We start from the raw sequence: 25691 nt of genomic DNA, 5'->3' as shown, positions 1-25691 counted from the left end.
GGCATCATCTCTATAGACTTTGTAAGGTCTAAAGAGAATATTGCAGATCCTTTGACGAAAGGGTTATCTAGAGAGGTAGTTAGATCCACATCGAAGGGGATGGGACTCAAGCTCATAGAATAAATCGCCATGAAGGACACTCAACCTTGTGAATGGAGCTCCAAGATCAAGGTTCAATGAGATAACCAATTTTTGGTGATGTCGAGAGAAAGCACTATCTTTGTCCCTCCCTATGGTGTAACCGTATGATAGTGTTGCCTGCATGTTTTAGGATGATCTGTCAAGATCTTAATGAGTTCCATGGCTTTGCTTAAAGCGGAGTGTGGCAGGACACTCTTAATGGACTCACCTATGTGGATGTTGGAAGTGGGGCCGCTTCCTATGAGAATTTGAGCTTTTTCTCTAGAGACATTCATTAAGTCCGGGATTTAGCCCACGGCCAAAACGGGCACAACGGCAAGAGCTTGGCAGCTTTCTTTTTCCTTGTGACATCAAAGTGTGGTTGTTATTTCTGAATTGCACTCACTGTTGACGGTTCAAGACATTGTGTTCACCGAAACAACAAGCAGTTCCGGTAACCTCTCACTATGTTAAGGTTCAATCCCTGGGACACCTTATCCTAATATTGATGTATTATGTTTTCTCGTATTTTGTCGATATGTTTTATCATTCATGTGGGGGATTGTTAGAAAAAACGCTTTAAAATTACCAATTTTTCCATGGACTATGTTTTGATCCCTAGACCTATTGCCCATTAATTGTTTTTTCTTTTGAATAGATAAAACAATAGTCCCACATTGACTAAAATCTAAAGAGTTTTAGACATAAATACCATATAATTGGCTATAAGGGCATGGCCCTTGGGTCATTAGACTTTTGTGCTTGGAGGGAAGGCTTAGACTAGGGCAAGGTTGCATTTCCCGTACGCGCGGTGCTTCGCACAGAAGCACGCACGCCGCCGCCGTCCGTCCGGTCGGTCGGGTCGGGCTCGGGTTCGGGTGTGGGTGTGGGTGTGGGTTCATTAGATCCTATCTTTTTGCTGAAACTTTTGGTACGTGTTTTACACACATGTAGAAGAATCTTCTTCTTTGTATGCACGTGTTTGTCTTGGCTTTCTTGTCTGTACGTGTTTGTCTTGCTTTCCTTGTCTGCACATGTTTGTCCTGGCTTTCTTGTCTGTACGTATTTGTTTTGGGTTTCTTCTCCGTACATGTTTGGCTTGGCTTCTTGACAACACACTGCTCTAAGCCTGAAAAAAGCAACAATGTTTTTAACCCAACATTACCAGTATTTCTGTCATACGCATGGTTTGGTTGCATGCATTTTTCCTCTCGTTTGTAACGTCTTAAACACTATATAAGGGAGGAGTTTTGAGCTCATTTGACACACCACAGAGAAACATCTCTTCTACTCTCCCTCTGTTTTTCTGTAAACATTTCTTCTACTGTTTTAAGTTCTGCCAAGCTCTAAGGGTACCCTCATTGTATGCTACATTGAGGGGTACTAACTGTAGTTGTATCCTGGAGGTGACTCGCCAACTGCTGTAGCATCTCAGAGGAGTGGCAGGCGATATTGCCTTTAGGACAGCGTAGTTTACGTGCCTCTACATTTTCTGTGCAACAACATCATCAACATTATTTTGAGCTAAGTATCTTCTTCTCAGTTACATTATTAGTATTTTCTCCGACAATCTAAAGGAAATATCCTCTTTACTATATTTTGTAACAACATGGGAAAGAGTACTGTAGACAAACCCCCAAAGTTTAGTGGCAAAGACTTTAAACGATGGCAGTCCAAAATGTTATTCTTCTTAAAAGACCAAAGGCTAGATGAAGTTGCCTTAGAAAGACCCTCAAGAAGGCTTCATGACCGTGGTTATGAAGATAGACTGGATAGGTGGACTAGGAAAAATTACATGTGCAAAAACCATATTCTTAACTGTATGGATGACTCCTTGTACGACTTTTTGTAATGCAAAAGAGAATTTTACTGCTTTTGATTTATGGGAAGCCCTAGAAGAAAAATATCTTGCTGAAGCTGCTGGAAGCAAGAAGTTCTTGGTGGCTAGGTTCCTGGAATATAAGATGACTGATGAAAAGCCTGTTGTAGAACAATTCGTCGAACTCCAGCTACTCATCAACGAAATTCTTTCTGAAGGCATGCATATTGATGAATCTCTACAAGTATCTGCAGTGATTGAAAAGCTACCACCCTCATGGAACGAGTACAAGAGGAGGCTGCGACACAAGAATCGTGAAATCACCATGGTGGAGATGGGGAAAGATCCAGGTGGAGGAACTTCTGTGCTGCAAGGACAAGAGCCTGTTGCTGAGCAAAGACATGTCAAACAAAGCTCATGTCCTGGACGATAATGCTGCGTCAAAGAAAAGGCACGGAGAATCCAGCAAAAATGGTAAACGTAACAAACAACGTAACTCCAAAGGTAACCATCTTAATCCAAAGGGTGGTGTCTCCAAAAACACCATCAAAGGCGACTGCTATAACTGTGGGAAAACTGGTCATATGGCCAAAGATTGCAGGGCACCTAAAAAGACCAAAAATGATCCTAAACAGAAAAATAAGGCAAACGTAGTAGATGATTCTGGATATTTTACTGGCATGGTGTCTGAAGTCAACCTTGTCTCTAATGTGACCAATGTGAGAGACTGGTGGCTTGATTCTGGAGCCACTAGGCATGTCTGTAAGTTCAGAAATGCTTTCTCCTCCTATAACAAAGTAGGAGACGATGAGAAATTGTTTATGGGAAACTCTTCTACCTCTAAAGTGGTGGGAAAAGGCAAGTTTGAATTAAAACTCACTTCAGGAAAAACTCTCGCATTGAATGACGTGTATCACGTCCCGGACATATGCAAGAATCTTATCTCAGAAACCATCTTACTTGGGAAAGGTTTTAAATTTATAGCTGAGTCTAACAAGGTTGTAATCTCTAAAGGTGGTGATTTCGTAGGAAAAGGATATGTCACTGATAACATGATTAAGCTCAGTGTACTTTCTTTGAACTTGAATGATAATGCATCTTCTTCTGCTTATGTTTGTGACTCCTCACATGTTTGGCATGATAGACTAGGACATGTTAATTTGAAATCTATTGAAAGACTTGCTAAATTAGTCTGCATTCCTAAAATAAACTTTGACAGAGGTCATAAATGTGAAATTTGTGTTGAATCTAAATATGCTAGAAAACCCTTTAACAAAAAGGTTGAACGTAGTACAACTCCCCTAGAACTAATCCACTCCGATTTGGGAGATTTGAAATCAACACCAACTAGAGGTGGGAAAAAATGGTACATCACTTTTATAGATGATCACTCAAGATACTGTCAGGTTTATCTTCTTAGAAGTAAAGATGAAGCCTTAGACGCTTTCAAATTATATAAACTTGAAGTAGAAAACCAAAGAGGTGTTACTATTAAAACTCTTAGATCGGACCGAGGCGGTGAGTATGTGATACCTATAGGAGAATTCTGCAAACTTAATGGCATCATTCATGAAAATACTGCACCTTCTTCACCTGAGTCGAATGGAGTAGCTGAAAGGAAAAACCGAACACTCATAGATATGGTGAACGCTATGTTAGCTAGTTCAGGGCTACCTTCGAACCTGTGGGGGGAAGAAATTCTCTCTGCTTGCTATATCTTGAACCGAGTTCCATTTAAGAAATCCGACAAAACTCCATATGAGTTAAGGAAAGGAAGACAACCGTCCTATGCATACTTTAAAGTGTGGGGGTGTTTGGCCAAGGTGGCCACTCCTCGTTCCAAGAAAACCAAAATAGGACCTAAAACTGTAGATTGTGTTTTCCTAGGATATCCTGAGCACACTAGTGCTTATAGGTTCATGGTAATTGGTTAGAACACCATAATGGAATCCAGAGATGCAGTGTTTTTCGAACACATTTTCCCTTTAGGGTCTGGACCTCATAAAAGGGTCCGCGATGATCTCTCAGATGTTCCTTCGACTAGTCAACCCCCGTCTCTAGATGCTGAAACCGAACCTAGAAGAAGTAAGAGGGTCAGAACCGAGAAAGGTTTCGGTCCAGATTTTGTGACTCTTACGGTAGAGTCTGAACCCCAAACCTATAAGGAATCTATGACTTCTCCGGAAGCTCCCTTCTGGGAAGAAGCTTCAAATAATGAGTGGGATTCCATTCAACAAAATGAAACTTGGGAGCTTGTAGACTTACCTCCTGGTAGTAAAACCATAGGTTGCAAGTGGGTCTTCAAAAGGAAACTTAAAACAGATGGAACTATAGAAAAACACAAAGCTAGGTTGGTATCTAAGGGGTACAGACAACATGAAGGATTAGATTTCTTTGATACCTATTCACCGGTCACTAGAATCACTTCTATCCGGATGCTGATTGCTATTGCTTCTATTTATGATTTGCATATACATCAGATGGATGTTAAAACAGCTTTTTTATATGGTGAATTGAATGAAGAAATTTATATGGACCAACCTGAAGGTTTTCTTGTGAAAGGTTTTGAAGATAAAGTATGCAAACTGAAAAAATATTTGTGTGGTTTAAAACAAGCACCTAAACAGTGGCATGAAAAATTTAATCATGTAATGATATCTAATGGCTTCAAGGTTAATGAATCTGATAAATGTGTTTACATTAAATCTGTGGATGATTCTCATGTTATTGTGTGTCTATATGTTGATGATATGCTCATATTAGGTAGTAACCTTGATAGTATCAATACCACTAAAAGCATGCTTAACGAAAACTTTGACATGAAAGACTTAGGCCCTGCTGATGTAATCTTAGGGATGAAAATCAGAAAGATGTCTGATGGATATAGTCTTAGTCAATCTCAATATGTTGAAACTGTGCTTAAGAGATTTAATCATGAAAATGCTAAACCTGCAACTACTCCTTATGATCCCAATTGCAAATTGAAAAAGAACAAGGGTGAGGGTATTTATCAACTTGAGTATTCTCGTGTTATTGGCAGTCTTATGTATTTAATGAACTGTACAAGACCTGATATTGCATATACTGTGAGTAGATTAAGCAGGTACACTTGCAACCCTGGGTAGGATCACTGGAATGCTCTCTACAGAGTTCTACGGTACCTGAGAGGAACTTCAAACTATTGCCTAAGTTTTGGGAAGTATCCTGCTGTGCTAGAAGGGTATTGTGATGCTAACTGGATATCAGACTCAGATGAGTGCAAATCCACTAGTGGGTACATCTTCACACTTGGTGGTGCGTCTGTGTCATGTAAGTCTACCAAACAGACATGTATAGCCCGATCCACCATGGAGTATGAGTTTATAGCCTTGGAGAAAGCTGGAGAGGAAGCTGAATGGATACGAGGTTTCCTGGGTGGAATTACACTCTGGCCCAAGCCTGTGTCTTCGATAGCAATCCACTGTGACAGTCAAGCTGTTATTGGATGCGCAAAGAATAGTGTATACAACGGAAAGTCTATACATCTTCGAAGAAGACACAAGACAGTGAAACAACTACTCTCTACTGGCATCATCTCTATAGACTTTGTAAGGTCTAAAGATAATATTGCAGATCCTTTGACGAAAGGGTTATCTAGAGAGGTAGTTAGATCCACATCGAAGGGGATGGGACTCAAGCTCATAGAATAAATCGCCATGAAGGACACTCAACCTTGTGAATGGAGCTCCAAGATCAAGGTTCAATGAGATAACTAATTTTTGTGATGTCGAGAGAAAGCACTATCTTTGTCCCTCCCTATGGTGTAACCGTATGATAGTGCTGCCTGCATGTTTTAGGATGATCTGTCAAGATCTTAATGAGTTCCATGGCTTTGCTTAAAGCGGAGTGTGGCAGGACACTCTTAATGGACTCACCTATGTGGATGTTGGAAGTGGGGCCGCTTCCTATGAGAATTTGAGCTTTTTCTCTAGAGACATTCATTAAGTCCGGGATTTAGCCCACGGCCAAAACGGGCACGACGGCAAGAGCTTGGCAGCTTTCTTTTTCCTTGAGACATCAAAGTGTGGTTGTTATTTCTGAATTGCACTCACTGTTGACGGTTCAAGACATTGTGTTCACCGAAACAAAAAGCAGTTCCGGTAACCTCTCACTATGTTAAGGTTCAATCTCTGGGACACCTTATCCTAATATTGATGTATTATGTTTTCTCGTATTTCGTCGATATGTTTTATCATTCATGTGGGGGATTGTTAGGAAAAACGCTTTAAAATTACCAATTTTTCCATGGACTATGTTTTGATCCCTAGACCTATTGCCCATTAATTGTTTTTTCTTTGGAATAGATAAAACAATAGTCCTACATTGACTAAAATCTAAAGAGTTTTAGACATAAATACCATAGAATTGGCTATAAGGGCATGGCCCTTGGGTCATTAGACTTTTGTGCTTGGAGGGAAGGCTTAGACTAGGGCAAGGTTGCCTTTCCCGTACGCGCGGTGCTTCGCACAGAAGCACGCACGCCGCCGCCGTCCATCCGGTCGATCGGGTCGGGCTCGGTTTCGGGTTCGGGTGTGGGTGTGGGTTCATTAGATCCTATCTTTTTGCTGAAACTTTTGGTACGTGTTTTACACACATGTAGAAGAATCTTCTTCTTTGTCTGCACGTGTTTGTCTTGGATTTCTTGTCTGTACGTGTTTGTCTTGCTTTCCTTGTCTGCACATGTTTGTCCTGGCTTTCTTGTCTGTACGTATTTGTTTTGGGTTTCTTGTCCGTACATGTTTGGCTTGGCTTCTTGACAACACACTGCTCTAAGCCTGACAAAAGCAACAATGTTTTTAACCCAACATTACCAGTATTTCTGTCATACGCATGGTTTGGTTGCATGCATTTTTCCTCTCGTTTGTAACGTCTTAAACACTATATAAGGGAGGAGTCTTGAGCTCATTTGACACACCATAGAGAAACATCTCTTCTACTCTCCCTCTGTTTTTCTGTAAACATTTCTTCTACTGTTTTAAGTTCTGCCAAGCTCTAAGGGTACCCTCATTGTATGCTACATTGAGGGGTACTAACTGTAGTTGTATCCTGGAGGTGACTCGCCAACTGCTGTAGCATCTCAGAGGAGTGGCAGGCGATATTGCCTTTAGGACAGCGTAGTTTACGTGCCTCTACATTTTCTGTGCAACAACATCAGCAACATTATTTTGAGCTAAGTATCTTCTTCTCAGTTACATTATTAGTATTTTCTCCAACAATCTAAAGGCAATATCCTCTTTACTATATTTTGTAACAACATGGGAAAGAGTACTGTAGACAAACCCCCAAAGTTTAGTGGCAAAGACTTTAAACGATGGCAGTCCAAAATGTTATTCTTCTTAAAAGACCAAAGGCTAGATGAAGTTGCCTTAGAAAGACCCTCAAGAAGGCTTCATGACCGTGGTTATGAAGATAGACTAGATAGGTGGACTAGGAAAAATTACATGTGCAAAAACCATATTCTTAACTGTCTGGATGACTCCTTGTACGACTTTTATAATGCAAAAGAGAATTTTACTGCTTTTGATCTATGGGAAGCCCTAGAAGAAAAATATCTTGTTGAAGCTGCTGGAAGCAAGAAGTTCTTGGTGGCTAGGTTCCTGGAATATAAGATGACTGATGAAAAGCCTGTTGTAGAACAATTCGTCGAACTCCAGCTACTCATCAAAGAAATTCTTGCTGAAGGCATGCATATTGATGAATCTATACAAGTATCTGCAGTGATTGAAAAGCTAGCACCCTCATGGAACGAGTACAAGAGGAGGCTGCGACACAAGAATCGTGAAATCACCATGGTGGAGCTGGGGAAAAAGATCCAGGTGGAGGAACTTCTGTGCTGCAAGGACAAGAGCCTGATGCTGAGCAAAGACATGTCAAACAAAGCTCATGTCCTGGACGATAATGCTGCGTCAAAGAAAAGGCATGGAGAATCCAGCAAAAATGGTAAACGTAACAAACAACGTAACTCCAAAGGTAACCATCTTAAGCCAAAGGGTGGTGTCTCCAAAAACACCATCAAAGGCGACTGCTATAACTGTGGGAAAACTGGTCATATGGCCAAAGATTGCAGGGCACCTAAAAAGACCAAAAATGATCCTAAACAGAAAAATAAGGCAAACGTAGTAGATGATTCTGGATATTTTACTGGCATGGTGTCTGAAGTCAACCTTTTCTCTAATGTGACCAATGTGAGAGACTGGTGGCTTGATTCTGGAGCCACTAGGCATGTCTGTAAGTTCAGAATTGCTTTCTCCTCCTATAACAAAGTAGGAGACGATGAGAAATTGTTTATGGGAAACTCTTCTACCTCTAAAGTGGTGGGAAAAGGCAAGGTTGAATTAAAACTCACTTCAGGAAAAACTCTCGCATTGAATGACGTGTATCACGTCCCGGACATATGCATGAATCTTATCTCAGAAACCATCTTACTTGGGAAAGGTTTTAAATTTGTAGCTGAGTCTAACAAGGTTGTAATCTCTAAAGGTGGTGATTTCGTAGGAAAAGGATATGTCACTGATAACATGATTAAGCTTAGTGTACTTTCTTTGAACTTGAATGATAATGCATCTTCTTCTGCTTATGTTTGTGACTCCTCACATGTTTGGCATGATAGACTAGGACATGTTAATTTCAAATCTATTGAAAGACTTTCTAAATTAGGCTGCATTCCTAAAATAAACTTTGACAGAGGTCATAAATGTGAAATTTGTGTTGAATCTAAATATGCTAGAAAACCCTTTAACAAAAAGGTTGAACGTAGTACAACTCCCATATAACTAATCCACTCCGATTTGGGAGATTTGAAATCAACACCAACTAGAGGTGGGAAAAAATGGTACATCACTTTTATAGATGATCACTCAAGATACTGTCAGGTTTATCTTCTTAGAAGTAAAGATGAAGCCTTAGACGCTTTCAAATTATATAAACTTGAAGTAGAAAACCAAAGAGGTGTTACTATTAAAGCTCTTAGGTCGGACCGAGGCGGTGAGTATGTGATACCTATAGGAGAATTCTGCAAACTTAATGGTATCATTCATGAAACTACTGCACCTTCTTCACCTGAGTCGAATGGAGTAGCTGAAAGGAAAAACCGAACACTCATAGATATGGTGAACGCTATGTTAGCTAGTTCAGGGCTACCTTCGAACCTGTGGGGGGAAGTAATTCTCTCTGCTTGCTATATCTTGAACCGAGTTCCATTTAAGAAATCCGACAAAACTCCATATGAGTTATGGAAAGGAAGACAACCGTCCTATGCATACTTTAAAGTGTGGGGGTGTTTGGCCAAGGTGGCCACTCCTCGTTCCAAGAAAACCAAAATAGGACCTAAAACTGTAGATTGTGTTTTCCTAGGATATCCTGAGCACACTAGTGCTTATAGGTTCATGGTAATTGGTGAGAACACCATAATGGAATCCAGAGATGCAGTGTTTTTCGAACACATTTTCCCTTTAGGGTCTGGACCTCATAAAAGGGTCCGCGATGATCTCTCAGATGTTCCTTCGACTAGTCAACCCCCGTCTCTAGATGCTGAAACCGAACCTAGAAGAATTAAGAGGGTCAGAACCGAGAAAGGTTTCGGTCCAGATTTTGTGACTCTTACGGTAGAGTCTGAACCCCAAACCTATAAGGAAGCTATGACTTCTCCGGAAGCTCCCTTCTGGGAAGAAGCTTCAAATAATGAGTGGGATTCCATTCAACAAAATGAAACTTGGGAGCTTGTAGACTTACCTCCTGGTAGTAAAACCATAGGTTGCAAGTGGGTCTTCAAAAGGAAACTTAGAACAGATGGAACTATAGAAAAACACAAAGCTAGGTTGGTATCTAAGGGGTACAGACAACAGGAAGGATTAGATTTCTTTGATACCTATTCACCGGTCACTAGAATCACTTCTATCCGGATGCTGATTACTATTGCTTCTATTTATGATTTGCATATACATCAGATGGATGTTGAAACTGCTTTTTTATATGGTGAATTGAATGAAGAAATTTATATGGACCAACCTGAAGGTTTTGTTGTGAAAGGTTTTGAAGATAAAGTATGCAAACTGAAAAAATCTTTGTATGGTTTAAAACAAGCACCTAAACAGTGGCATGAAAAATTGAATCATGTAATGATATCTAATGGCTTCAAGGTTAATGAATATGATAAATGTGTTTACATTAAATCTGTGGATGATTCTCATTTTATTGTGTGCCTATATGTTGATGATATGCTCATATTAGGTAGTAACCTTGATAGTATCAATACCACTAAAAGCATGCTTAACGAAAACTTTGACATGAAAGACTTAGGCCCTGCTGATGTAATCTTAGGGATGAAAATCAGAAAGATGTATGATGGATATATTCTTAGTCAATCTCATTATGTTGAAACTGTGCTTAAGAGATTTAATCATGAAAATGCTAAACCTGCAACTACTCCTTATGATCCCATTTGCAAATTGAAAAAGAACAAGGGTGAGGGTATTTATCAACTTGAGTATTCTCGTGTTATTGGCAGTCTTATGTATTTAATGAACTGTACAAGACCTGATATTGCCAATACTGTGAGTAGATTAAGCAGGTACACTTGCAACCCTGGCCAGGATCACTGGAATGCTCTCTACAGAGTTCTACGGTACCTGAGAGGAACTTAAAACTATTGCCTAAGTTTTGGGAAGTATCCTGCTGTGCTAGAAGGGTATTGTGATGCTAACTGGATATCAGACTCAGATGAGTGCAAATATACTAGTGGGTACATCTTCACACTTGGTGGTGCGTCTGTGTCATGGAAGTCTACCAAACAGACATGTATAGCCCGATCCACCATGGAGTCTGATTTTATAGCCTTGGAGAAAGTTGGAGAGGAAGCTGAATGGATACGAGGTTTCCTGGGTGGAATTACACTCTGGCCCAAGCCTGTGTCTTCGATCGCAATCCACTGTGACAGTCAAGCTGCTATTGGATGCGCAAAGAATAGTGTATACAACGGAAAGTCTATACATCTTCGAAGAAGACACAAGACAGTGAAACAACTACTCTCTACTGGCACCATCTCTATAGACTTTGTAAGGTCTAAAGAGAATATTGCAGATCCTTTGACGAAAGGGTTATCTAGAGAGGTAGTTAGATCCACATCGAAGGGGATGGGACTCAAGCTCATATAATAAATCGCCATGAAGGACACTCAACCTTGTGAATGGAGCTCCAAGATCAAGGTTCAATGAGATAACTAATTTTTGGTGATGTCGAGAGAAAGCACTATCTTTGTCCCTCCCTATGGTGTAACCGTATGATAGTGATGCCTGCATGTTTTAGGATGATCTGTCAAGATCTTAATGAGTTCCATGGCTTTGCTTAAAGCGGAGTGTGGCAGGACACTCTTAATGGACTCACCTATGTGGATGTTGGAAGTGGGGCCGCTTCCTATGAGAATTTGAGCTTTTTCTCTAGAGACATTCATTAAGTCCGGGATTTAGCCCACTGCCAAAACGGGCACAACGGCAAGAGCTTGGCAGCTTTCTTTTTCCTTGAGACATCAAAGTGTGGTTGTTATTTATGAATTGCACTCACTGTTGACGGTTCAAGACATTGTGTTCACCGAAACAACAAGCAGTTCCGGTAACCGCTCACTATGTTAAGGTTCAATCTCTGGGACACCTTAGCCTAATATTGATGTATTATGTTTTCTCGTATTTCGTCGATATGTTTTATCATTCATGTGGGGGATTGTTAGAAAAAACGCTTTAAAATTACCAATTTTTCCATGGACTATGTTTTGATCCCTAGACCTATTGCCCATTAATTGTTTTTTCTTTTGAATAGATAAAACAATAGTCCCACATTGACTAAAATCTAAAGAGTTTTAGACATAAATACCATAGAATTGGCTATAAGGGTATGGCCCTTGGGTCATTATACTTTTGTGCTTGGAGGGAAGGCTTAGACTAGGGCAAGGTTGCCTTTCCCGTACGCGCGGTGCTTCGCACAGAAGCACGCCGCCGCCGTCCGTCCGGTCGGTCGGGTCGGGCTCGGGTGTGGGTGTGGGTGTGGGTGTGGGTACGTGTTTTACACACATGTAGAAGAATCTTCTTCTTTGTCTGCACGTGTTTGTCTTGCTTTCCTTGTCTGTACGTGTTTGTCCTGGCTTTCTTGTCTGTACGTATTTGTTTTGGGTTTCTTGTCCGTACATGTTTGGCTTGGCTTCTTGACAACACACTGCTCTAAGCCTGACAAAAGCAACATTGTTTTTAACCCAACATTACCAGTATTTCTGTCATACGCATGGTTTGGTTGCATGCATTTTTCCTCTCGTTTGTAACGTCTTACACTATATAAGGGAGGAGTCTTGAGCTCATTTGACACACCACAGAGAAACATCTCTTCTACTCTCCCTCTGTTTTTCTGTAAACATTTCTTCTACTGTTTTAAGTTCTGCCAAGCTCTAAGGGTACCCTCATTGTATGCTACATTGAGGGGTACTAACTGTAATTGTATCCTGGAGGTGACTCGCCAACTGCTGTAGCATCTCAGAGGAGTGGCAGGCGATATTGCCTTTAGGACAACGTAGTTTACGTGCCTCTACATTTTCTGTGCAACAACATCAGCAACATTATTTTGAGCTAAGTATCTTCTTCTCAGTTACATTATTAGTATTTTCTCCAACATTTAATACCAAAGAAAGGAGGGAAATTGAGAACTGGTCCGGTGGATGGAGAAATCCAAGGGATAAAAAAAATACATTTGACCACAAAAAAAAATAAAATCCAGCAAAAGAATATGGGGAATCAGTTAAAAGTTTCTGGTTCATCCTTAAACAATGGAGCAGAAAGAAAAACTATAAAATGAGACTCTGAAACCAAAATTATTTGTCTTCCACCATTAAAAGAAACACAAAACACCTAATATATTTTCTTTCATGAAGAAGGCCTCTTCCTCCTCATCATCAAAGAGACTGCAAGAAGATTACAAAATAAATCACTGAGATTTTGTTTTGTTTTCTGATTGTATTTTTCGGGTTTTAAGGTTCCTTTTAGGTACATAAGGAGGCACAGCTAGCACTCTCCTTCCATATATCTGCTGCTGCTGTCAATCATGGCTAACAAGAACATTAGCTTGGAAGAAATCAAGAATGAGAACATCGATCTTGTACGTTTTTTTTTTTTTATTATTATTATTTTTTTATTTTTTTATTGGGTTGATCGTCTGTCTAACCACTACACTGTTTTTGATATATTTCCTTTAGGAACGCATTCCTGTTGAAGACGTATTTGAACAGCTTAAATGTTCAAAAGATGGTTTAACGACTGAAGAGGGGGAGAACAGAATCCAAATTTTCGGTCCCAACAAGTTAGAGGAGAAGAAGGAAAGCAAACTTCTCAAATTCTTGGGTTTTATGTGGAATCCTCTATCATGGGTTATGGAGATTGCTGCCATCATGGCCATTGCTTTGGCTAATGGAGGGGTAAGTCTCTTTATTAATTATCTATGTTTGTTGAACTAGACTAGATGGAATGATCTAATCTGTTATGTTAACAAAACAACACACAACAGGGGAAAGGCCCAGATTTCCCAGACTTCATTGTTATTGCAGTGTTATTGGTAATTAACTCAACAATCAGCTTCATCGAAGAGAACAATGCTGGTAACGCAGCAGCAGCTCTGATGGCAAGTCTAGCTCCAAAAGCAAAGGTATTAAGGGATGGAAGATGGAGTGAACAAGAAGCAGCGATCTTGGTACCAGGAGATATTATTAGCATCAAACTGGGTGATATTGTTCCAGCTGATGCGCGATTACTTGAAGGTGATCCTTTAAAGATTGATCAATCGGCACTGACTGGTGAATCTTTACCTGTAACTAAGAACCCCGGTGATGAAGTTTTCTCTGGTTCCACCTGTAAACAAGGTGAAATTGAAGCCATTGTTATCGCTACTGGTGTTCATACTTTCTTCGGTAAAGCTGCACATCTTGTTGATAGTACTAACTCTGTTGGTCATTTCCAAAAGGTATATATTATTATTTATTATTAGTTTTAAATTGAAGAATCTCATTTTGGAACCTGACGATGATGATTTTCTTAATTAGGTGTTGTCTGCCATTGGTAATTTCTGCATCTGCTCAATTGCAATAGGCATGGTGATTGAGATTATTGTCATGTACCCAATTCAACACAGGAGATACAGAGATGGTATTGATAATCTATTGTTTTTACTTATTGGAGGAATTCCAATTGCTATGCCGACAGTCTTGTCAGTTACCATGGCTATTGGATCACACAGACTTTCGGAACAAGGTGCTATCACTAAGCGTATGACCGCCATTGAGGAAATGGCTGGTATGGATGTTCTCTGCAGTGACAAAACTGGAACTTTGACCCTTAACAAGCTCACTGTTGACAAGAATCTTATTGAGGTTTTCTGCAATGGTGTCGACAAAGATGGTGTTGTTTTGATTGCTGCAATGGCTTCTAGGGTTGAAAACCAGGATGCCATCGATGCTTCCATTGTTGGTATGTTAGGAGACCCAAAAGAAGCTAGAGCTGGAATCACCGAAGTTCATTTCCTACCATTCAACCCAGTCGAAAAGCGTACTGCCATTACCTACATTGATGGCCAAGGAAACTGGCACCGAGCTAGCAAGGGTGCACCTGAACAAGTAAGTAGAAATTAATAAACCTCGGATTATTAAGGAACACTACATGTAACTAACATTTTTATTTTCCTTCCCGTAGATCATTGATCTCTGCAACCTAAAAGGGGATGTGAGAAACAAAGCACATCAAATCATTGACAAGTTCGCGGAAAGAGGTCTTAGATCTTTGGGTGTCGCAAAACAAACTGTCCCTGAAAGACAAAGGAAAGTGCAGGAGCTCCCTGGGAATTTGTTGGTCTCTTACCACTTTTCGACCCACCAAGGCACGACAGTGCTGAGACCATCCGCCGTGCTCTCCACCTCGGAGTGAACGTCAAGATGATCACTGGTGACCAACTTGCTATCGGTAAAGAAACCGGTCGACGTCTTGGTATGGGAACCAACATGTACCCATCGTCTTCCCTCCTTGGTCTGTGTACACATATATCTCACTATCAGACACGTGTATATAAAAAGGTACGTGGAAAGCATGCAGGCCAAAACATCAAAACATGATGCGTCACGAAACACCAAATAAACCCCGAGGAGTTACTTTATCTCATCCCCAAAAGAGAAGCTAAGATCAACGGTGGAGAGAAAGCTAGCTGACACGGACTGACAGGGGCAGAAGACACTTGTCTGACACGAGCAGACCCCTCAACTACCCACATTAAACACTCTGAGCAGTGTACGTGTCGACCAACCTGTGGAACGAGCGAGGATGCCTCTGCGGGATCAAGGGGCAAACGCAGACCTCCGCGTGATGGACGCAAGGACACAAGAAGATAAGGTTCCAACGGTCTTCAGAGATGGGTCCCACGTTCTAACCTTATAAATACCCAATCTCCACCAAGAGGAGGGGGGATCGGAAATATCAGGAAGGGAAGGAGAGAGAGAGAGAGAGAAATAGTAAGGGTAAGTTAATCCCTTAGAGGAGAGAAACATGTAAACCCCAAAAGTCATTCAACTATTCGTGTAACCGTGAAGAACATAGTAAAACAACAAACCTCGTGGATGTAGGCCTTAGTGCTGAACCACGTAAACCTTGGTCTTATTTACATTACAGCACTTTACATTCATTTAGCTCCATGCATGTTTACTTATATGTTTTGTTTTCCTTAATACTTATATCCCATGCACAAACGCCACGCATGGAGTTGTTGGATGAGGCCATGATAAACCTGAAGGTTTTGAGACAATGAATCAACACCAAGGTACCATCATCATAATCTCTTTAGATGATAATGATTGATTGTGAGCGTTCGGACCCCCTCGTGGTTTGTGTGCTCACAATTTGGCGCTAGAAACAGGGACTTCGTCCCGGTAAAAGATTTATCTTGTCCTGTGATTTCGTTTTAAATTGGCATATGATTGCTCTGATTTATCAGCTCGGACCGTATAGATCATTCGTTAACTGTATTATGTCCAAAAACCCACCTTTGATCTTCGATAAGAGTTATTGTTCTAAGCGGGTTATTGTTCTAATCCGTCGGATTTACAATTTTCATAGTTTTTATACTAAGGATATCCGTTAATAAAACTTTAACCCGTATTTTATAGCCTGCGGGTATTAATTCCCTCTTGAAAAATTGTATTTCGCCAACTAACCCGCTTCACGTGGATATTCCCGTTTCTGTTGTTTGAAATAACTTATGCAGAGAGAACGCGTTGTGAGTAAAGAAGGCAAGTTTAGGCGAGATTTCACTATCAACAAAAGGACACGTGATGGAAAAGACGCAGGAAGCAGGAAAATCCAAAGCTTTGTCAAAAGAAACACCCAGGACAACCCCGATCATCACCCGAAGCAAGCAGAAAGGAGATAAAGCTAAAATGACCAATCGAAGGCAAGATACTGCGGAAATCACTTCACCTATGAACGCTAGTTCAGTTGCAGCGGCGGCTCTCAGAGCAGCAACGATAAAGTACGGGGAGGCTGCGGTAGTCCCGAAGGCTGCGGAGGCTAGCAATACCTTCGCCATGAGTCAACTTAATCAACCAAGAGAAAGGGTGGATGAATCCAGAACATTCCAACCCGCGCACCTTCTAACTTTTGGAATGCCGCTAACAAATAATCAGAATCAAACCATACCGGCGGCTCTGGCACCGCAGAGGGGCGCTCACTCCAATTTGGAAACACCAGCAACCGAAGCTGAACCCCTGCCACCTTTAGTACAGACCATGGAGGAGGGCGGCACCACGGCTGTAGCGGCACGCGCTGGGACTCCCAATCAGGGGTCCAACCAATCACACCGACTAATGGCTGAGCTTGAGGAACTGAGGAAGAGCCAGCAGGTTTACGCAGAAGCTGTAGCTCTGTTGGCCAGAGAAAATCAAGATTTAAAGGAGCGGATTGCTCTAAGCACGAAGACCAGCCAACAACTTGATGAAGCAAGCTCCAAAGCACCAGAGCCAAACCAAGACTGTAGAGTCGTCCTAGCGGCTAATGAAGACGCGACAAGGAGACGTAGCGTATCCGACCCGGATTACGACGATGGAGAGTCAGACGGTAATGAGCTGAAGAATTTAGAGCACCAACGCGCAATGGAGGAACTACGAGATGAGATGATGCCCAAGATCAGGCAATTAAAAAATAAACAAGGTGGGGGAAGGTTAGAAGAGGTCATGAGAGAAGATAACTCCACGCCCTTAACGCATCGCTTGGCCAACACCCCTATTCCACTGAAATGCCCTGTCCCGACGTTCGAATGCTATGATGGATCCAGCGACCCTGCTGCACATGTTCGGTACTACAACCGTGTATTAGCTAGATGGGGTCAGAACGACGTCGTACTCTGTAGATACTTCCTGTCAAGCCTGAAGGGATCGGCGTTATCATGGTTTGATAATCTGCCACCAAACTCCATCCACTCATACGACCAACTCGCAGAGAAATTCTTAAGAACATACATGTACAACAAGACTGTAAACACCGGGATGGATAAGCTCTTTTCACTAGCAATTGGCTACAAGGAAACCACGAGGGAGTACACAAACAGATGGCATAAGATCTTCCAAGCCATAGGGAGCGTGGACCCAGTGGTAAGCATCAACTGCTACAAATGGGGCTTAGACCGAATGAGTCCCCTATTTGTTGAAATTCACGGGAGCGTGCCCAAGACAGAAGGAGATCTCCGAATAATTATCGAAAAGCACGCTCGACTTGAAGAAATTCAATGGGAAAACCCGAGGGCATATCCGCAGAGGTCTCACCGCACCAATTCAGCGGAACAAACCAATGGGGCCAAAAGGGGTTCCTCAGATGAGAGACCTCACGAAGATAGGAAGGAACGGAGGGATGAACGAAGAACAGGCGACCGAAAATTCGAAGATCAAGTTTACACGAAACTCAACGCTAGCTACGCTCGTATCCTACGAGAGATCAAAGGGAGGGAAAACTTAGAGTGTCCATGGTCTAAGGGAAAGCATCCCCCGAGATCCGAGAAGTCTAAAGATTATTGTGAGTATCACTGTTTCAACGGACACCAGACCGAAAAATAAAAACAAAACAAAACAAGAAGAGGATTCATTTCATAAAGGGTGATTACAAGAAGTGAAATGCCAAAATCAAGGATACACAATCAAAATATATTCCTTTTACAGGATCATCAGTAAAAAATATCCTTGTTACATAATTACAAAAAGTATAATGATGTTGCGGACCCTACAGAACGCTGCGATCTTTACCTAGGTGGCGGCCCCATCGACAGGATTATTCCGAAGACTTGATGGGACGCTCCCACCAGAAGAGGGGCCCGAGGAGCTGGGCAAGGCAGAAGGAACGGGACGACGAGGATAGTTCTTCACGAGACCATGTTCATTCCTTAGGCCAAGTTCTATCCTCTCCAGCATCTTGTTCGTCTCCTCAGCCAATTGACAACGAGCCTTGTGTTTAATAAATGTTGTCCGCTGTTGGGCTTGGGATAATAACGAAGATAGCCGATTCACTTCTCTAGAAGCAGCACCAACGGCCTCGTCGTGGGTTGCTGCTAAATTCTTGAAGTGATTGGTCTGTTCTTCCTGCTGCGCTAAGGAAGATCGAGCCTTTTCAAGTTTTTCATTTGTGACGCGAAGGCTTCCCTCGAGCTCTGAAAAAGACAACACCACGGAGTTAGCGTAGAAAAAAAAACAAGGTCACACTCGATGAAATGGGATTATACCTTCGACACAAGCCGAAGCCTCTTCATACTCATTAACAACCGCATCTCGCGCTTCATCAAGATGATCATATTCCGCGGATAATTTATTATAGTCTAGTTGAAGGTTGGTGAGAGTAAATTGACAGGCATCTAATTCTACCTGCTTCATCGAGTCCATATGACGAAGGTGGTCGACCTCTTTATTTATCTCTGAGACCCCTTTGCTGAGTCTGTACATGCACACTTCAAGATTCCTCTCAGACTCAGCATGACGAGCTACGTCGGCACGAGACGCGGAAAGAGCATTGCTGAGAGCGTAGACTTCAGCACGAGCATCATCTTGTTCTCTGGCAAGACAGAGCATATTATCCTGGACCCCTGAAAGAGGAATGGATCGAGCCGTCTGTAATTCTTCTTCCAACAGATGAATCCTAGATTCCAACAAGGAAGTACGCTCACGGGCTTCCCGCAGATTATCACGGGTCCACAGCAGTGTGCCATTAAATAAAGCACGATCATGGTTGTACAGATTTTGCATGTCAACCATCTGAACATGCCGCGCGCGCCATACCTCAGCCCGAGCATCCCATTTCTTAGCTTCACCCTTAATTTTCTCAACCAAATCTCTAATACGAGATTTTTGCCGAGCTCTTTCGTTTCGAAGCCATATCAGCTCGGGGACGCCACCCACTGGAGATAGGGTGGGGAGACTCAGACAGAACAACTAAGAGATAAAAGAATGACGACATACGGCGAGGGAAAAGAACCAACCTGTGAAAGTGGAAACTTGGCTACGAGTTTGCTCTAACTCAGCGCTCACTGCAACAAGTTCTGAACGAAGATCAGCCTCTGCTTCACCCAGCTTTTCTTTCTCCTTAAGGCTTTTCTTCAGCTCTTCTATTTCCACCTCATCCGCAGATAATTCCTTTTCTCGGTGACGAAGCTTAGCCTCGAGCTTCAGAGATTTCGCTTTGAAGAACTGATACAGCACGTGGTTACAATGCTCGCTCCTCATCATCTACACATCAAGATGACAAAACATTATTTCACCGAAGCGTCTGATCTTCACGTAGAAGTATGTACGAAAATTTACCTCCAGCACACGCTGCTGTGGAAAGCCATATTGATACCCGTCGGCGATGGCCATCATATCGGCAACGGAAGTAGGAGGCTCCGTCACAAGGGTAGCTTCGGGAACAGTCAACCTTTTTCCCCAGGCTTCAGACACCTGCGCCTTAGAAGACATCTCCATCATGCGACGGGTATACGCGGTTGATTCCTTTTCCCCAGCAACAACAGGAGCGGGATGAGAGACAAATAGAAGATTCTTTTCCTTAAACCAATCCATGATGGCGTCCTCACCCTCAGACGTCGGCGAATGGGGAAGATTATCGGCAGGCGCATCAACGACAGATTTTCCTTTCTCTGACACGACCCCCTCAGCACGAATGTTGGCATGCTCCTCCGCGCCTACATGCACAGCAGGCTCCGGCACACCAACATCTTCTACAGTAGCATCCCCATTACCATCACCACCAAGAACATCCCAATCATCATTGGGGGAAAGTAAAGAGAAGTCCTCGGGAAAATCGAGGGCTTCGTCAAAGAACTCCCCCGTGGAATACATCCGATCAAAAGAAAATTCTTGAGAAGTGGGAAGGGTATCCGCGACATCACCAGCAGGGACGGAAACATCCCCGATAACAACGTCATCATCCACCACAGCTTTGTTCCTTCCTTCATCACCAGCATGACCAGCAAAGACCTCTTCTTCGACATTGATAGGGGAGGTACCAGTATGTTCCTCCCCATCTGTAATCTCGTCCTCAGCAAACTCTTCGTTCACTGGACTAGTAACTTCTTCTTGTGCTTCAACCTCGCCCATCACCGTAGTAGAAGACTGCTTCGGCCTAATCTTTTTCTTCTTCAACACCTGAAACCAACACCACAAAAAGAATTATTTTTCCCGACTGATGGAAGTTCTAAAAAAGAAGCGCAGCTAGAATCTGCGTACCTGAGCAGCTGAGATATTCTTCGGTGGGAGTATAGCACCGGAACCATCCTCCTCGTCTCCCTCTACGACGTCCAGGGCATAAGGAAAATTCATGCCCGCAAAGTTCAGACGCCAGGGGCAGAAATCTCCATAGCGAACAGGAGGAGACTCGCGCGGCTTACTATTCTCGGTAGGCCGCCAACCGCGGGGACCAGGAATCCAACCGTAATCCCACGGACCAACTATCTCGATAATGGTGGCGTGCCACTCGTAGTCATGATCGCGCTTGATCCTCTCTCGCGCGGGGAAGAGTTTCCGACAACTGGACGCCTCCGTACCAGGAACATACTTCATCTTGGCATCGCTGACCTCATTTAACAGACGAATCTCGCCCCGAGGAGCAGGGAGATTCCGAAGGCTGACACTCCACGGCTTGCGATTCCTACTATTGACGTAATCACCGAAGGAGTTATTGAAATTCTCAGGAGTATACCATTCCTTCTCCATGGGATTGGGGACGTAACAAGTCATCGACGTTTCCCCCTTACTCCGCAGATAGCATTCCTTCAGGGCGCGGAGATAATTCCCCGATAGTTGGGATACGGAACGGCTGTGAGTATTGGTGGAAGAGCCCTCACGACTAGAGAGCACGTCGTAGTAGAAGGAATCACCTGATTTGTACAACGGCAGCATAAGACCAGCTTCGAATTCCCCAACCGTCGTTAACAAATGAAATTCATCGAACTCATACTTGGAGATAAGCTCATACGTAATATCATCCTCAGGGGCATAGAAACGAACCCCGAAGGCTTGAAGCTCATGCTTTTCCTTGAATATTTCAAGATCGATATGCTTGAAGGTTACTTTTTTCCTGCTAACAGAGACACTGCGTATCAAGGGAGCAGCCTCATCCTCCTCGGCGGGGCCGGATGAACTAACGAACGCTTCCGAAGCTTTTCTCTTCACGGGGGGATTCTTTGAAGATTCAACCCTAGGAACTACACCCTTCGTATTCTTCCCTTTAAAAGTTGGAGAAGACCGTAGATGATGCTCGGGCACTAACGAATGTAGAGGAGGAATGTCAAAAACAACAGCGCGGGGCGGAGCCTGCGTACTCCTAGTATCATCACGAGGACGAGCCGCTGAGCGATCAAAGACTCTTCGAGAACCAGACGGAATTATCGGAGGAATCTCTTCCCTAAAGGAAGAGGCTTTCGCTCCAGAAGAAACTCGACTCCGACGAACATCATCTTGAGATTCTCGACGCGGAGGAGATCTCGATAACCCAGAATCAGGAGTCTGATAAGTAGGCCGCGGACGGTCAGACATGGCTGCGAAAAGAATAAAATCAAGAACAAGTTACACACAATCAAAAAACATTACCAAAGATCAAAAAACACATCCATAGCAATACAACCACGATAACGCAGCAACCCTAAAATTAGTATACATGCTCAAAATTTCACCCTCGAAGTAGTGGCTTCCTTAATTTAAGATGAAGAACAGGGGCAAACTAGTATGCAAGCATCAGAAGAAGTTCTTCATCACAAACAAGGAACAACAGTAGCAGAGAATTCACAAATCAACACAGCATAAAACGGTGGAAATAAAGAAAAGAAAAACTTACCGGCAAAACAGCAGTAGAAGAAACAAACAGGAGAAGCGGGCGTGATTAATGCTAAGGTGGAGAGAATTTAAGATCACAGGTGCAATGAAGACTGACAGAGAATTTAAGGTCACAGGTTCAATGAAGACAGACAGAAAATTTAAAGGTTGGAAAAAGAATGAAAACTGAGAGAGTGTTTAGGAAGAATGAAATTAAATTTTCTTTCTATCCTTAAAATACCCGAAAGAAAGAGAAGGAAATTAAGGGAGGAATGGGAAACGTGCCCGTTACATAAGCAGTTAATGCACGAATAAAAGACGTGTCCAAGTATCTAGGAGAAGTTATTAGGAGTGAGAAGAATATGCGACGATAGTTTTTCTTCAAGGCACCCATTAGTCATTCAAGCCCGAAGAAAAGGGGCAAATTGTGTACACATATATCTCACTATCAGACACGTGTATATAAAAAGGTACGTGGAAAGCATGCAGGCCAAAACATCAAAACATGATGCGTCACGAAACACCAAATAAACCCCGAGGAGTTAATTTATCTCATCCCCAAAAGAGAATCTAAGATCAACGGTGGAGAGAAAGTTAGCTGACACGGACTGACAGGGGCAGAAGACACTTGTCTGACACGAGCAGACCCCTCAACTACCCACATTAAACACTCTGAGCAGTGTACGTGTCGACCAACCTGTGGAACGAGCGAGGATGCCTCTGCGGGATCAAGGGGCAAACGCAGACCTCCGCGTGATGGACGCAAGGACACAAGAAGATAAGGTTCCAACGGTCTTCAGAGATGGGTCCCACGTTCTAACCTTATAAATACCCAATCTCCACCAAGAGGAGGGGGATCGGAAATATCAGGAAGGGAAGGAGAGAGAGAGAGAGAAATAGTAAGGGTAAGTTAATCCCTTAGAGGAGAGAAACATGTAAACCCCAAAAGTCATTCAACTATTCGTGTAACCGTGAAGAACATAGTAAAACAATAAACCCTGTGGATGTAGGCCTTAGTGCTGAACCACGTAAACCTTGGTCTTATTTACATTACAGCACTTTACATTCATTTAGCTCCATGCATGTTTACTTATACGTTTTGTTTTCCTTAATACTTATATCTCATGCACAAACGCCACGCATGGAGTTGTTGGATGAGGCCATGATAAACCCGAAGGTTTTGAGCCAATGAATCAACACCAGGGTACCATCATCATAATCTCTTTAGATGATAATGATTGATTGTGAGCGTTCGGACCCCCTCGTGGTTTGTGTGCTCACATGGTCAATCCAAAGACGAGTCTATTGCTTCAATTCCCATTGATGAACTCATTGAGAAAGCCGATGGGTTCGCTGGAGTCTTCCCAGGTGAAAATTCAAAATAGTCTTGATAATTTGTCTTCGCAATGGTCATCATTATTCAATTAAACTAATGGGTGGGGTGCCTGAATTGAATTGCAGAGCACAAATATGAGATTGTGAAAAAATTACAAGAAAGGAAACACATTTGTGGTATGACTGGAGATGGTGTCAACGATGCACCTGCGTTGAAGAAAGCTGATATCGGAATTGCAGTGGCTGATGCAACTGACGCAGCTCGAGGTGCATCCGACATTGTATTGACAGAACCAGGGTTGAGTGTCATCATCAGTGCGGTGTTGACGAGCAGAGCTATTTTCCAAAGAATGAAAAATTACACAATCTACGCAGTTTCCATCACAATTAGAATTGTCTTGGGTTTCTTGCTAATCGCTTTGATTTGGAAATTTGACTTCTCACCTTTCATGGTTCTGATCATTGCCATTCTCAATGATGGAACTATCATGACTATTTCTAAGGATAGAGTTAAGCCATCTCCACTTCCAGATTCATGGAAACTCAGGGAAATTTTCGCCACTGGAATTGTTCTTGGTACTTACCTCGCCGTCATGACTGTTGTCTTCTTCTGGGTAGCCTCTGACACGGATTTCTTCAGTGTAAGAAGACTTGAGCCATATCCACAGTTGATATATATATATACTACAACACGACTTACTAACACAGTTTATTAAAATGATTTATTGCAGAAGAAATTCGGTGTACATTCAATTAATGGCAACAAAGAAGAACTCACCATGGCTCTTTACTTACAAGTGAGTATAGTGAGTCAGGCTTTGATTTTTGTCACTCGATCCCGAAGCTGGTCCTTCGTTGAACGACCTGGTTTCCTGCTTGTAAGTGCCTTCTTGCTTGCTCAACTTGTTGCTTCTCTTATCGCGGTGTATGCAAACTGGGAGTTCGCCAATGTTAAAGGAATTGGATGGGGATGGGTAGGAGTGATTTGGATCTACAGTATCATCTTTTACTTCCCTCTTGATGTTCTCAAGTTCATCATCAGATACACATTGAGTGGCAAAGCATGGGACAATATGATTGAGAACAGGGTATGTCATATATATATCAGTACAAGACTGATTCTGTGTGGGTTTTCAGTAAGTAGTACAGTTTAACATTATCTTTATTGTCTCTAAATTTATGTGGCTGTTAATGTTACCAGACTGCTTTCACAAGTAAGAAAGATTATGGAAGGGGAGAGAGAGAAGCACAATGGGCATTGGCTCAACGCACACTTCATGGCTTACAACCACCAGAGTCCCAAGCTCTGTTCCAAGATAAGAACAGTTACAGAGAGTTGTCTGAGATCGCTGAGCAAGCTAAGAGGCGCGCTGAGGTTGCCAGGTAATACTTGGTACTAGTCGATCAAAAGATAAATCTGTTTAGTTTTCTTCATTGATGAAACTGAGGGTATTATCATTTGGAAACAGGCTGAGGGAGCTTCACACATTGAAAGGACACGTTGAATCAGTGCTGAAGCTAAAGGGACTTGACATCGAGACCATTCAACAACACTACACAGTGTAAGTGAGAAAAGAGACACAGAATGCTAGGGGACACAGCAGCAGCAGATACATGGAAGGAGAGAGCAAGGAATAATATGCAACACAGTGACTGAAAATAATGTTCAAGGATAATTAATTTTACTTTTAATAATTTTCTTGTGTTGGAGATTCAAATTTTTACAATTTGTATTATAATGGAAATAACTAGAAGGTGCAACTTTGTAGCCCTAAGATATTTCTAAAGGCTGAGTTGTTATGGATTACCTGTAAATCAGGCTCAATGTTTGGGCATATTATAAATAAAGAGATGAAATAATAGCTTCTTCAGTTTCCATATCTTGGTTGTTTTATTTTAAATTCTTAATCATAGTACTATTGGGTGAATGTAAATAAAATAAATGGATGGTGAAGATCGAGATTCGAGATGAAAGTTTGAAAAATAAGGAAAGCATTACATCAACATCCATCCACATCTGACGGAGGA

The 25691-nt window shown here is 42.3% G+C and overlaps 1 protein-coding gene across 2 annotated transcripts; it reads left to right on the top strand.

Moving 5' to 3' along the window:
* The first annotated feature begins 12824 nt into the window (after positions 1-12824).
* LOC113346078 (ATPase 9, plasma membrane-type-like) lies at positions 12825-25530 on the top strand. Of its 2 annotated transcripts, none has more exons than XR_003358384.1 (6): positions 12825-13111; positions 13209-13427; positions 13517-13969; positions 14049-14618; positions 14695-15024; positions 23613-23696. XR_003358384.1 is itself a non-coding variant. In XM_026589671.1 (6 exons), exons 1-6 carry the CDS (start codon positions 14934-14936, stop codon positions 25227-25229), a joined length of 1326 nt encoding a protein of 441 aa, XP_026445456.1. In that variant the 5' UTR covers positions 14786-14933; the 3' UTR covers positions 25230-25530. The 2 variants fall into 2 exon arrangements, 1 of the variants encoding a protein (XP_026445456.1); XM_026589671.1 differs by lacking the exons at positions 12825-13111; positions 13209-13427; positions 13517-13969; positions 14049-14618 and adding exons at positions 23790-24304; positions 24395-24751; positions 24865-25046; positions 25133-25530 and having other exon boundaries at positions 14786-15024.
* Positions 25531-25691: the final 161 nt, after the last annotated feature.

Source organism: Papaver somniferum, unplaced genomic scaffold, assembly GCF_003573695.1.
Source record: "Papaver somniferum cultivar HN1 unplaced genomic scaffold, ASM357369v1 unplaced-scaffold_92, whole genome shotgun sequence".
Lineage (NCBI taxonomy): Eukaryota > Viridiplantae > Streptophyta > Magnoliopsida > Ranunculales > Papaveraceae > Papaver > Papaver somniferum.
Note: the sequence above shows the minus strand (reverse complement) of the source record. Positions and strands in the feature narration are given on the sequence as shown.